Source organism: Lynx canadensis, chromosome B1 (assembly GCF_007474595.2).
Source record: "Lynx canadensis isolate LIC74 chromosome B1, mLynCan4.pri.v2, whole genome shotgun sequence".
In the NCBI taxonomy this organism is placed as follows: domain Eukaryota; kingdom Metazoa; phylum Chordata; class Mammalia; order Carnivora; family Felidae; genus Lynx; species Lynx canadensis.
Window position 1 is genome coordinate 69,756,411 of NC_044306.2, and position 14,610 is coordinate 69,771,020.

Consider the following 14,610-nt stretch of genomic DNA (forward strand, 5'->3'; position numbering starts at 1 on the left):
ACTTAGGAGACTGACATTTCTGAGTCTGTTTCCAAACAGGACACTAGAGGGCTCCCAGAGGTTAAGAATAAGTGGAAAATTATTTGAATGAAAACTGCTTCTGTACGGCTTTTGTTGTTCCAGAATTTAAAATCAAAGTTTATTTTTTAAACTATTAAAAAAAAAAAAAACTTAGGCATCTGAAAACTTGGATAGCAGCAGCCAGTTCACAAGTAACTGTTTTGCTTTGCAATCAGTAGTTTTCAAGGGAGCTTTTAAAGCTGAGCTGAAATATTTGAAATGTGGAACACTCTTGACCATGAAATATGTTCTACTTACATGCTTCAGCCTTTAAAAGTTCTTTGCATTACAGTCAGGGATTACATTCTTCCTGGAGCCAAGCATGGGGCCAGCTGTGTAAGTAAGGTTGCTTGTGAGTTCTTCTTTTTCATAATGTGAAAAAATAGAGCTTAAGATCCCTTTATTTTCTTTCAGCTGACTTTTGTGGGAAGAAAGGGAATGAAAAGCAGTCGGATTTGTGTTTTGTGTGTATGTGTGTGTGTGTGTGTGTGTGTGTGTGTGACTGAATCAATGTAACTTCTGTTAAGATATATGGATGTTTATGGTTTCATATTACAATAATTCCTAATGCAGGATGTTGAAACACTCTGAAGAAAAAACTGTACCATCAGATTAAGATAATATGTTTCTGAAACTGAATGTTAATACTTGATGCTTCTGCCCAATTTGTAATGCAGGACTTTAAAAAGTAAACACGGGATGGCAATAGATTGTTTTTAAAAACTACCTATCACTTGTCTTAAATTATTTCTAAATGTCAAAAAGGAAAAGCCTGGGTTGGTCAAATGTCAATACATTTCTTTCAGAATCAAATTAAATGACTCCAGCTACAAGTTATAAAATATTCTTGGATTTTAGGGCTTTGTTTTCATTACTCTAAACTGAGTATCAAATCTATACATCTATCTTGTGTCTATTTGTTAAACTCTCTTTAAAAAAAAAAACATTTCATGGTGGTGATATTTATGAAAGGAAAGGGTTACTTTTTTTTTTTCCTTTACTCTTGAAGAGGAACTGAACTCGTCTGAGATTGTGACTCAGTTAACTCTGTTTCCATTCATTCTCAGACGCAAGCCACACTTCTCCTCGGGGAAGCTGATAGGAGTTTAAAAGGTTTGTCTTGGCGAGCGTCGGAAACATTCCCAACTTCATCACCAACCCTTTACACTTCCACCTTTACTCTACCCACTGGAGACCACTTATATACCTAAGCAGAGGCGACAGCTGAATTCAGGAAACCATGCATCATGTCAGCAGGAACCAACGGCAGACTTTAAAGTCTGCTCAACATGTGGATGCAGCAGAGAAATGACCTGTCCAGACAAGCCAGGGCAACTCATAAACTGGTTCATCTGCTCCCTGTGCGTCCCGCGGGTGCGTAAACTCTGGAGCAGCCGGCGCCCAAGGACCCGGAGGAACCTCCTGCTGGGCACTGCCTGCGCCATCTACTTGGGCTTTCTGGTGAGCCAGGTGGGACGTGCCTCTCTCCAGCAAGGAAGGGCAGCAGAAAAGGGGCCGCACCGGGGTCGTGACACCGTCGAGGCGCCCTTCCCTGAGATACCCTTGGATGGTACCCTGGCCCCTCCAGAGTCCCAGGGCAATGGGACCACGCTGCCGCTCAACGTGGTGTACATTACCCTACGCTCCAAGCGCAGCAAGCCTGCCAATATCCGTGGCACAGTGAAACCCAAGCGCAGAAAGAAGTATGCAGTGGCATCTCCGGCCCTGGGGCAGGAGGCTTTGGTTGGGCCATCCCTTCAGCCACAGGAAGCTGCAAGGGCAGCTGATGCTGAAGTGCAGGGAGGAAACCCGGGCAAGGTTGGGGAACGACCCTGGAGGTTGATACGGGGTTCAGGGGTGCAGGTTGGTGGCTCAGATTTTCAGCGGCCAGAGACCAGGGAGAGCAACATCAGGATCTACAGCGAGAGCGCCCCCTCGTGGCTGAGCAAAGAAGACATCCTCAGAATGCGCCTGTTGGCGGATGGTGCCGTGGCCGGTCTTCACCCAGTTTCCTCTAAGAGCGGAGCCCGCTTGCTGGTGCTGGAGGGGAGCGCCGCTGGCTCTGTTCCCGGCTGCGGCCCCAGCCCCTGTGGACTGCTCAAGCAGCCCTTGGACATGAGTGAGGTGTTCGCCTTCCACCTGGACAGGATCCTTGGGCTCAACAGGACCCTGCCGTCTGTGAGCAGGAAATCAGAGTTCATCCAAGGTAACAGCTTCACATGCTTCGTTATTTGCAGCTGTTGGGGATTCGGGTTGATTTTTCTCTTTTCCCTCACTCTCCTTTTCGAAATGATTTTCTCCACCCACGTTTCACATTTGGACAGCAGCAGCATGTCTTTCCATACGTTTGGCATTCTTTACTTTCCCAGCTTTGGGAGGATATGAGAGTTCCAGGGAAATGCTGTACTCAACATGCAAGAGTAAGCCCACACTGTGTAATCTTTGCTCTCCATTTCCCTCCCTGCACTTCCCAGTGGCTTATTAAATCTAATTAAAGCCAGTGGCAATTTGCATGATGAGAAGAGGAAGCGGGGTGGAGGCAAAGAACTTGCTGACAGTCAGGCATATTATTAGAGAGGTTACTATGGAAGTAAGTAGAATTTCATTCGTTAGGAGTTTTTGAAAGGAAAGGGGAAATGGGTTATCTTTCTTCAGCAGATGGAATCTTCTTAAAAGGCCCGGAGCCAGACCATGTTAGCTTCGACCCTTTGATTCTTTTACAGTGGATTTAACCTCCTTATTTTGCAGAGAAAATGAAGCAAAAATAGGTAATTTGTTCAGTACATATGCTAACTAGCCCTACGGTTTCTTCAAGCCTGTGACTGCAATTTATTGAGCCCGATTTCTAAGACTCTCTCAGGTGACGGACGATTTGGCAGGTTCTGGGGATATGTAGCCAGTCACTTTAGTTGCAGGCAAAGGGGCTGATCTGTGGCCATGCTTATGCCATATAAAGGATATTCTCTGAATCCTGAGGCTGTTCCAGGCTTTGAATACCAAGTAGCGTGGGTCAGTGGCTCGTGTTTGCAAGCAGAATAATGCCAGAAATTGCCAGTATGAATCTAGGTTGGCCCAACAGGCTAAAAAGGACCACAAAGGGACCATAGACTCAAAGAGTATTTTCTTGCTTTGTGTCATAAAATTTAGCATTTTATGGAGCCTGGACTGGAGTGGATTAAGATTCTTGGGAGTGGCCAAGAACTAAACTGCATTTCCAATGACTTTAGCATTGTAATTTAGTCTTAAAACCAGTACTTCTTGAAGTACCAGTGATATACTTGGAAGTACTTGGTATTCCTTACTTATCCTGGTTCATGCCTAAGTGCTTCAGATTCACAGGTATGTTTCGATGTCTCCAGTTCACAAAATAGTCCATCATGATTGTGCTGATACAACTCAAACATTTAACAAAAGGTTGGTAAAAGCTAATTTTTATTGGGTGCTCGCTGTTGGCCATGCACGATAATAATTGATTCATACAATTCGTACATGCCTTGACTGTATGTTTCTCACAACAGTGCTGTAAGGTAGATACCACTATTATTTACATTTAGTGGATATGAAAATTGAGACTTATTTAGCCAAAATAATCGGCCTCAACTTCCACAGCTAGTAAATGGCTAAGCTGAGTTTCAAACATAGACCCGGCAAACTGCAGAACATAAGCTCTAAACCACTGGGCTTAGGTGACTGTGTTACTTATTATCCAAAGTGGAACACCCTGGAGTAAAAGAAGATATTAGTGGGCATTGAGATAATGGGTATATACCAAGTCTGTCTTGGGCAAAGCAACACATAGCATAGAGTGACTCATTATCCTATACTGTCATTCCCTATCCTGTCATAAAAGCCCCTGTGTAGAGAAGGTGAATTCTTGAATAGATCCTGAGGCATAGTACCCCAATATGGCACTCCCCTGGGATGCTCTTGGATGAAAGTCCAAAGAATAAGATAGTGGGTAGGAACTTGGAGCTGTTACCAACCATGGGACCCAGAAATGTTACAGTATCTCTGTATGGCTCAGTTTCCTCAACTGTAAAGTGACAATAATACCTGCCTCATGAGGTTATTGTTAGTGAATCCATGAAAAATACGTGGAATGAGTGCTTGTCACACAGTAAACCTTCAATAAATATTGTCTACTTTTGTTACTACGCTATACACATGAGGTACCAAGCTCACTGAGTCACTCACATAACCTCCAGTCCTCACATAGATATCATTTCTTTATGTGACATGAACAGGTCTAAAACCCTGGTTTCTTGATTGCTCAGTTAAACTTTTTCAAAACTAGGATTCCTTGAATATATTTCATTCTGTGCTCTGAATATCCAGCATTTTTGGGAATAAAGAGTGCAGTTGCATTCGATTTGAAGGAGAGGTTTATAATCCCAATATATCCTAGCATTCTTCTCTTGTTTCGGAAGTAAGTAGTGATGGAAAGAAACCAATGAGGTTGTATTGATATGACTCTCCATGTGATGAGTTAAATACCTAAGATTATATCTCAAACAATACTATATCTTTCTTTGTTTTTTCACTTCTCCTCTGTAGTTATTTAAAGACGTAAAATCAAGCCAATTTCCTCAGGAGTCTATGAGATGATTTAAATATAGTTATGAACACTCTACACAATATAATTCTACTTATGTAGGCTATTACATTGGTATAAAGTACATAAATAGTTCAGTTCTGCTCATGGTAGGAGATGTATGTGGACAGTCTTAGCTTCTTGGTATCTCTCTCTCCATCCACCAATTTCTAGGCTTTTCCTGACATGTCTTCCCTTTCTTGATTTTTCTTGTACTTTTTCTTGTATTTTTTCTTGTACTTTCCTCTGGGAGCCTCTTATTCTTCTTTTGGTCCAAGCTTAGATTTGTTTCAGCCTCCCTGTCTACATAAGGAGGTGATAGATTTTATCTAGTTACCCACGACCTATTTCTGCTTCATTCTGTATCATCTCTTTGTATTTTGGTTGTTCATTCAATCATCTTTTTTTCCCACTAGGTCTGTAGATGTGTGAAGGCAGAGATATTTCCTGTCTTGTTTTATCATTTCTAGATTCTAGTGGGGAGTCTGGCCCATAGTAGGTGTTCACTAAATATTTTTGAATGAATGCAGGAATATAGTCTGAGCCTGTTCCACTGACTCCTAACAGTAAATCTGTATTTGCTTCCATCTTCCCATACTGAGGACAAGGACTAACATTTTTAGCCCTAAACATTTGTTTTAGTACTAACAATTTTAGGCCTAGATTTCTCCTGGAGGATCTTACAAAGAGCTCATCCTAGAGGTAGTGGGAAATGTCCTTGGCAGTCTCTGTATCATGCAAATAATAACGTTGATAGAGCTTATTCTTATGAGGACCATCAATATAGTCTGCTGGCCTCATACTATAGTTATTCGATAATGTGTTTTCTGTAGGAGGAAGTGTTGGATTTAGTTTAGGTATGTATTTCTCTGATGATCTGGCTTGGTCTAAAAGTAGATATTTTAATATCTGGGAGAGTGAGTAGTCAGAAAGTCCTGTAAGTCATCCTGTCCTAAGCGTTGTTTCTGTTCTGACTTTTGATTAATGTTTGTGAAAATAAATTCATGCTCAGTACCGTTGTAAACTCTGGGTCTAGAGTTTTTTCTTGTCTAGCAAGAAAGCGGGACACAGGATTAAAATGCGAGAGATGGCTAATGTCCGGGAAAAGACAAGAGCCCCGATTGAGGGTCCTTGTTCCATTTTTATTAGGATCAGAAGGCTTACAAACATGGTGATGCACGTGCACAAAGAGACAATGAAACTGTGAACAGTAACTCATGGACGTGAAGGAAGGGGGGTTTTGAAGATATGCGGGGTTAGGGGTTTGCGTTAATATGAAACAAGATCCTGGTTCCAGGGGAAGGTTGTTTACAGCAGACTTAGGCACTATGTCTGTTAACCTAAACTGGTCTAGGGGACAAGAAAGACAGAGCATGCAACCTCAAGGTCAACAAGGCACCTTTCTTTTGCTAATTATCTCTGCTCTGGGCAACCTTGCCCCACAGCCGGTCTATAGCCCTATTTACCTGTTTACCTAATTTGGTTCTTCCTTCCTGTGAAAGCAGCTTTCTGCCATTGTACTAAGCTGGGGGGCGTTTCCGCCCTGAATACCTAATCTTGTTTACCGCATATACCTTCATATTGGGGCCTTTGCCCTGCCCTCTCTATACCTATTTACCTAATCTTATTTACCCACACTTGGGTGTGAGCATACTATAGCTTTCTGATTCTTTATGCCTTGTTAATAACCCATCAGTGCAGGCCCAGGGAATTCCTAACCTTATGGGAATAAAAACCAAGAACATACCACAGTACCAAGAACACAGCTAGTATGTATTGTGAATCAAATATAGATATTTGGCTTATCTAAGTAAATCTTTCCAAAAAACCTGTGCAGTAGAAGTTTTTTAACCTTCACTTTAAGTCGATAAAAGATAGGGACGCCTGGGTGGCTCAGTCAGTTGAGCCTCCGACTTCGGCTCAGGTCATGATCTCCCGGTTTGTGAGTTCGAGCCCCATGTCAGGCTCTGTGCTGACAGCTCGAAGCCTGGAGCCTGCTTCAGATTCTGGTCTCCCTCTCTCTCTGCCCCTCCCCTGTTCACACTCTGTCTCTCTCTGTCTCTCTCTCTCTCTCTCTCAAAAATAAACATTAAAAAAAAAATTAAAAAAAAAAAAGATAGAAGAAGATTGCTCTCGGTCATGCAATGAGTTGGATATCCAGAAAGAACTTCCTTGTCTTTCCTACTTTCATCAATCTGCTTCCTTCAACAAATCCATTAAGGGCCCTTAAGGAGGTCTTCTCCCTCCATCACCACAACATATTAGTGTATCTGGTTATTTAATATAGTGAAATAGATGGCTTACACAGTGATGCACCAGTACAGGCTACGAGAGCCTCTTTTTCTCTCAAGGAGTCAACTACCCTAACCACAGCAAAAGTAATGTTGAGGTTAGGATATACTAGGCACCGTTTTAGGTACTGTTCATGAGTTATCTCATTAAATCCTCATAAAAATTTTACAAGGCGAGTACTCCATGAAAAACGTTTTGTAGACACGGTGGTGGAGGCCCAGAGTAATTACGAACTTTGCTCGAAGTCATGTAAATTGCCTGTATGTAAAAAGGATACGTGAGATGCAAGAAGAGATGTAAAAGAGAATCAAATGCTATGATTAAATGATCTACCTGCCCCCAGCCTCTCAGATTGATCTTTCTGTTGATTCAGTCCAAAGACGAAAGGTCTCCGTTACAAAGCTTGTCTTCAGGTTTTGTTTGTTTCTTAATTACTAAAACTGTTGTGGGTGATCCTTTCAGCACAGAGCCATTAGCTCAGGCTAGCTTGGGACAGGTCCTTGATTGTATAATTTGATGACTTCTATGTGATTCTCCTTGAATACAAAAAATATGTATGTGAAATTAGTGGACTCGCTGACCTTGTACTGTATACCAACCAGTTTTTGACAGATGCTACTCCAAAGATAACCCAGAAAAGAGGACGGGTGTACTTGAGGAAAGGCAAGGTTGTAATTAGGTAGGGCGTGCCAGTGGTGTACCATACTACAAAATCTAGCAGTTATCACTGGAGCAGATGCCTATCCTGGGCCTATCTATGTGGGAAATGCACAGTTGAATCAGAATATACCATCAAAGGGCTGTTTTTAAAAAATCATTTTCTGAAATAATAACACCTTCTTCAATTGTGAATTTATAATGAATCTAGTGTTATGCATCACACCATTCCTGTACTGCATTTGGCGTCTTATGTCTATTGTATCACTTAACCATTATATAAAGCAGATACTACTGATACTTTAAATACGGGAATCCTGAAATTCGGCAAGATTTCTGAAACTTGTCCAAGGACACACAGCTAATGAGCAATGGAACTAGAATTTGTAACCATTCTGTCTGATACTAAAGCCTCCTCAAGTTGATTCTCTTAACCCATATTGCCTCTCAGATATAACTTGGTATAATTATGGGATAGTGGCAAAAATGGGCAAATTTTAGCATGGTGATTTCTAATTTGCCACTACACCAACATGTCTACTTAATTTCTTTCTTCAATTCAACAATTTAACATTGCTGATATTTTTATGCAAGAAAAGTAGGACATATCACTCTGAACATTGCTGCAAGCTTTTTGTTTTTTGTTTTTTTTTAATGCAAACCAATGCTTACCAGATTTTCTTGTTTTACCATAAATGATCATATAGATGCAAACGTGACTGAACATAGTAGTGTATTTTCTGCCAAACTATTGCAAAAGTCTTAAATCATTTCAAAGGTCACCAGATACTATACGGTGCTGATACATTTAATTTTTTTTTAACAAAATATTCTAAAATGTTTATCTAAGATTAGAAAAGCAGACTACATTCATATAAAAGTCAAGAGCATAAGAAGATCCAGCACCCCTCTGTGATCTTCGATTTAGCAGCTTTGCCCAAACTTCCCTAGCGGTCTGCACAGTAATGTGAATGAATCCCAAGGGACACCATTTTGGTAGCATTTAAGCATTATACTATTTTTCATGCCCAGCATGGAAGATGCATTATGTATGCTTTATTTTTAGAATGCTGTCTTATTGCCACAGAGCTGTCATACCGAATTAAGGTAGCCTGGTTCCAGGAATTCTGTATGTCAAGGCTGCTTAGATGACAAACTGTAGGCACCCCACCAACTTCCATATGAATTCATTGTAGATCCCTAGTTGCTCACTGTTTCCCAACTTGCATTGCCTCATTTTATTATAAAGTAGGAGAAATCTAATGTGTATTTTCCACTCTCTTTTTGAGTCCATGTGCACAGCACTGTATGTGCTGAGTGATGGGGCAGTTGCCAGAGCGGGGGGACGGCACCTGCACATTTCATGTGGTTTTAGGGTCTCAGGTGAGGACAGAAGCGTTGTGTAGGGAGTAATGAGCATAATATAGCTGTCCTACAACCTGGAAACACATGGACTCTAAATCCTAAAAATCTTGGACGTATGTACCAACTTTCTTAAAATATTTATTTGGGAGTGTAGGAGTCACGTTTTATTGTTAAAAATCTGGATGGAAAAGATTGTGTTCTTTATCAGAAAAGCCTAAGGTTTTATCTTTAGCAATCAAATTGAGCTGGTCAGCTTAGTACTTTAATTCACTGGCGAACACAAGTTTGCTGGCATCCCCTCCAAGCAGCACTCTGTTCCAATGTCCTCTTGTTTGCTCACTACATACCTTCATAGACAAGCGAGGGGACCTGGTAACCTTGTCTGCCAGGCCTCTGCACCTTGTCCCTTGATCCCACACATGGCTGCGATAGAAAGGACATGACTAGTTACCACAGCATAAAACATGCACGTGCCTCAGTTCCATGCAACTCACATTCGTCTTTTCTCCTTTTAAGAAATACATTATTGAGCACCTACTCTGTGCCAGCTGCTCTTCTAGTCATTGGGGGCTACATCGGTGAACACAAAAGTCAAGAATCTTTGTGGGGCTGACACCAGTGGCCTGTGTGAGAATTCGGTGGTCCGAATCTTTTGCCACTGATTTCAGGATCCACTCAGAACCTTCCTGAGCTCAAGGTTATGATCTTTCCATTAGTACTAAATCTGTTTCCATCTTTAGATTGGTCTATGGACCACACGGGTGCAGAAGGACTAGACAACCTCATTCTGATTTCAGTGAATGGACAAATATTGCAGTCATATTCAGTCATAATTGATAGCATTTACTTTCTAGAAGCACTGTTCTAAACATGGGGAAGAAGCTGTGAGCTCTCTAATTCAAATAGCTTTGTAGTTAAGGGTATGGATTGTCATATTAGTTTTCTAGGGCTGCCGTCACAAAATACCACAGGCGGGGTGGCTTAAACAACATACATTTATTTTCTCACAGTTCTGGAGGCTGGTAATCTAAGATCAAGGTGTCCATAGGTTTGCTTTCTTCTGAGACTTCTCTCCTTGGCTTGCAGATGGCCACCTTATCTTGTTCCTCTCACATGGCTTTTCCTTTGTGTGTGCCCATCGCTGGTGTCTCTTTGAATTCTAATATTTTCTTATAACAATACCAGTCATTTTGGATGAGGGTCTACCATATGGCCTCACTTTAACTTAACTACCTCTTTTTAAAAATATTTTTAAAATGGTTTATTTACTTTTGAGAGAGAGAGGGTGAGGGCAAGGGGCAGAGAAAGAGGGAGACAGAATCTGAAGCAGGCTCTGCGCTGACAGCAGAGAGCCCAATGGGGGCTCAAACTCATGAACCACAAGATCATGACCTGAGCTAAAGTTGGATGCTTAACTGACTGAGCCACCCAGGCACTGTTTAAGTACCTCTGTAAAGGCCTTATCTCCAGATACAATCACATTTTGAGGTACTGAGAGCTTCAACATATAAATTTGGAGGAACACAATTCAGTTCATAATAACTAGCAATCTAGACTTCTAGTTTGAATCCTGATTCTATACCAGTTGTGAATCAAGTGGCTGTGTGACCTGGGATAAATTAACTTAATCGCTGTGAGCCTTGTTTCTTCATTAGTATAATAAGGATGATGAGAGTGAAAATAATGATGAGGACAGTGCTTAGCTCATGAAGTTGTGCAAATGAAGTGAGTTGATATGTAAAAAAATATTTCTAAAAGTGCCTAACACATCGTAAGGCTCAGTACATGTCACCTTTTATTTTCATCCAGGTTTAAAGCTGATTTAGCCCTTTGTGATGCGTTTGCTTAGATTTTCTTAATTTGTTTATCTGGACTAATGTTTACTTGAACTAAGTAAACAGGCACCTAACATGGTCATTTAAAGAAAGTGCTTGGAGTTGATAGTGGATTGTAACAATATCTACCATCTGGGGAACACTGAACACTTTACATTTATTATGTCACTGAATTTCGCAGTGGCCCCATGCATCAGATATTATTAGACAGATTTTCTGTGGAAAAAAATGAGGCTCTGAATATAACCTATGTCCTCCAAAGGTCGAGAGGTCATGTGTAGTGGGGTTGGAAGAACCCCATAACCTTGTTCTTAATCACTGTACTATACTATCTCCCATAAGCCCTTCATATCATGTGTTAGTCTCCAAGGTTGTAGCCTGGGGCTTTCCCAGTTAATCACATATTGGGATTGTAACCTGCTTTTTCCCACTGTCCCGCAGTCTGATTCCTGAATGTAGCCATGATGCCTTAACTATTCCCCTTCTCATGACAGTGATCTGGGGTCAGGAGGAGAGAGGCCGGTGGGTCTTTCCACCACCCCCATTTTCATTATTCCAGTGACTCACAGGATTATGGAAACATGGAGTGACTATTGAGCACAAGCTGGATAGAACCTGGTCATGGAAATCTCTGCATATCCTCACCTCCGTTTCTCAAGTTTCTCTCTAATCTTTCTTAACTCATTTAGAGTGAGGACACTGTTTACTGCAAGGGTATCACACGAACCAAACTTCGATTCTGAGACAATTGACTATTCCTTGGATCTTCAGAGCTGTAGATAAAACTTGAGGGATTCTGAAAAATTCGTTCATTCATTCACTAACATTTTTTGAATGCTTGTTTTCATGCAGACATCATGTCAAGAGATGGAGGTCCAAAAGTGATTAAGAAATATTCCCTGTTCTCACAGAGCTCTCTCAGCTTGGAGGGTAGCAACAGCTAAGCAGATGTATCATATAAAATGGGTATAATAAGACTGCAGTGGAGATATTTTTAGGAGAACTTGCAGGCATAGAGAGGGAAAATTTAGCCCAGAATGTGTGCATAGGGTGGTGGGTGGAGCATTGTAAAAACTTTCCAGAGAGCTAATGTCAGAACTGGATCTTAAGTCCCTGTGGGTGGAGTGAGAGATGGGGTGGGTGTTGGAAGGGTAGAGAGAATAGAGATGTGGAAAACTTGTGAAGGCAGAGGTGCTTAGGAAACTGCAGAGTTCAGAAGGAGACTAGGGTTTGGGAGGGTTGTGGGTGGGGATGAAGTAAGATAAAGCTGTGGTCTGTGGAAAGTGGCTGGGTTTTATGTCATGTAAGGACATGGACTTTATCTTGCAGATAATGGGGAATCATTGAAGGGTTTGAAAAAGAGGAGTGATATGATGAGTTTTGCATTGTAGGAAGGTCACCCTGGGCAGGAATTCATGGCTCTTTTATCTACATTAATAAACACTACCTTATTATCTACATTAATAAATTGCCCAGGACTGGGTCACCCTAATGTGACCAGGACTTTGTTCACACAATATGATTGTTGGTGGAGCCTGGCTCCATCATAACCCCCCCCCCCCCCCCGGAAGTCACATTTGATTTCTGTTTTCAACGTTTATTTATTTTTGGGACAGAGAGAGACAGAGCATGAATGGGGGAGGGGCAGAGAGAGAGGGAGACACAGAACCGGAAACAGGCTCCAGGCTCTGAGCCATCAGCCCAGAGCCCGACGCGGGGCTCGAACTCACGGACCGCGAGATCGTGACCTGGCTGAAGTCGGATGCTTAACCGACTGCGCCACCCAGGCGCCCCGTGATTTCTGTTTTCTAAATGGAATATCGAGATAGGAATTTTCTGGGAGTTTTAATTTATACAGTGGCAGTCCAGAGCAGACCTAGAAAGCAGAAGTTCCTGTCCATTAGTCTGTTCAGAACAGAGAAGGACACTTTGTTTTTAAAGGAGAACTGATGATTTAGATTATTTAAGTAGTTTGTGATGGAGGAAGTCACAAGACCTTTTCCTTTCCTGCTTCCTCAGCTTCACACTTAGCTAACTCTTGAGGAAATATGGAGATTATTTTAACTCAGTCCAACCTAGAGAAAACAACTTATAAAATGAAAAACAGTTATATAAGTAAATAAATACTTTTTTGGTTGTTTGAATAAAAGTGTTACAAATCACCCAGAAATCTGTTTCTGGTACAAGTCCCTGTAATGAGGATTTGGTTGGCTATAGAGAACGTATACATAGGTTTTATACCTATGTATGTACCTATGCATAGGTTTTATGATTTAAAAAAAAAAAAAGAGAGAGACAGAAGAATTCTGCCTTTCTTCTGCCTCTCTTTTTTTTTTTAAATCATAAAAACCTAACCTAAGTTTGGTTCTTTTAAATATTTGACAGTGCTGTATTTTTCAGTATATCATTAGACTCTCACCCACCCCTGAGATAGATTTGGAAGGTACTCTTCTCAGACCTTGGGGAACTCAGTGCCTCAGTCAAGCTGACTGAAGGACCTGGCTCACGTCCTGTGGAGACCAGTGATAAGTCAGGGATAGAATCAACATTTGTGATTTCCTTTTCTACCACACCTCATATTCTCAGCTCCTTTTCAGCTAAATCTCTTCCCCTATTTATTGTGACATTTCAGCACACAGCTATTCTAGGGTACAGCCTTTCTTTATTTCTTAACTTTGCACTGAAAGCTCAGTCTTTATGTTAGTCCTTTACTCGTTCCCTTCAAACACTCATTCAACTGGCAGATATTTTTGTTTGGTTGTCATTTGTGTGCACACTTGTCTTTCTCCACTAAACTCTAAACTGTCTGAGGCCTGGGCCTTGCCTGACCTGGGGACCTTGCAAGTCTTCCGTGTTTGCTATGCCTCGCTGAATCCTTTCTGTCTGAAACCCATGAACTAATAGGTCTATTTGAGGACAATTGAGGGACCATTGTAAAAATTTGTGTTTTGAATAAGTAAATTAACAACATTTGAAACCCTGGGCAGAAGGACTCATCGAATCCTCCAAATTTCCTCCTTCCTCAAGGCTGTCCCAGAATCTTGTGTGCCTGTTTTATCCTCCCTCACATTCACTGACTTGTTCACATTGACCAACTCTAAGCCAAGAGATCTCACCTGCTTTTTCCCTTCAGCGTAATATTTTTAATTGCCAAAACCCTACTGGGATAAAAAAATTAGAGCAACCAGTACTTAAGGGATCATTAACAACTAGACACCTGCTACATCATCATTGGCATGACACCAGCACCAACAGTTGCTTTTAGCAATTAGAGATCCAAGACATTGAGGTTTGTCTTCAATGCGTTGTGGATAGTTGTGGTGGAATCTGGCAGAATTCATTTCCTATAACAAAGATGAGTCTCAAGTTTTGATTGGCCTTTGTTTTCTTTGATAGATTTTGTAGTCATTTTTAATGATGGACTCTGAACCTGAATTGCTACTTCCCTTTTTGTCTTGTTCGCGGGGAGCCTTGGAGCAGTCTTGGAACTTGGCCCATATGGTAGAAAGGGTTTTTGATATCAGAACTCAGGACATCTTTACTAATTTTTGCCCAGGGAGAAATGCAGACAGACACTCACAACTTGACCCAGCGTGCTTAGCATTCACCTTTAGTTCAACAAAACTAGGCAGTCAGTGTTCCAAGTGGAGGGCATTTCATAAATCCAGGCAAAGGAGATTGTATATAGCACATTCTTGGTGAATTTTCATGTTCATCTTTTCAGAAGAATGTCTTCTTTGTCTTTCGAATAAAGAATGACTTGGGAGAACACCAGCAGTAGAGGAGATATTCAGATTTGGGGGAAAAAAA

The 14,610-nt window shown here is 41.3% G+C and overlaps 1 protein-coding gene across 1 annotated transcript in view; it reads left to right on the forward strand.

The window, feature by feature from the left end:
- The first annotated feature begins 230 nt into the window (after positions 1-230).
- The window catches only part of GASK1B (golgi associated kinase 1B), a 48,041-nt gene continuing 33,661 nt past the window's right edge, over positions 231-14,610 (forward strand). The window contains exons 1-2 of the mRNA XM_030312847.2: positions 231-396; positions 1,128-2,266. Coding sequence (XP_030168707.1) covers positions 1,369-2,266 — 898 coding nt within the window. The 5' untranslated portion in view covers positions 231-396; positions 1,128-1,368. The remainder of the gene's footprint in view (positions 397-1,127; positions 2,267-14,610) is intronic.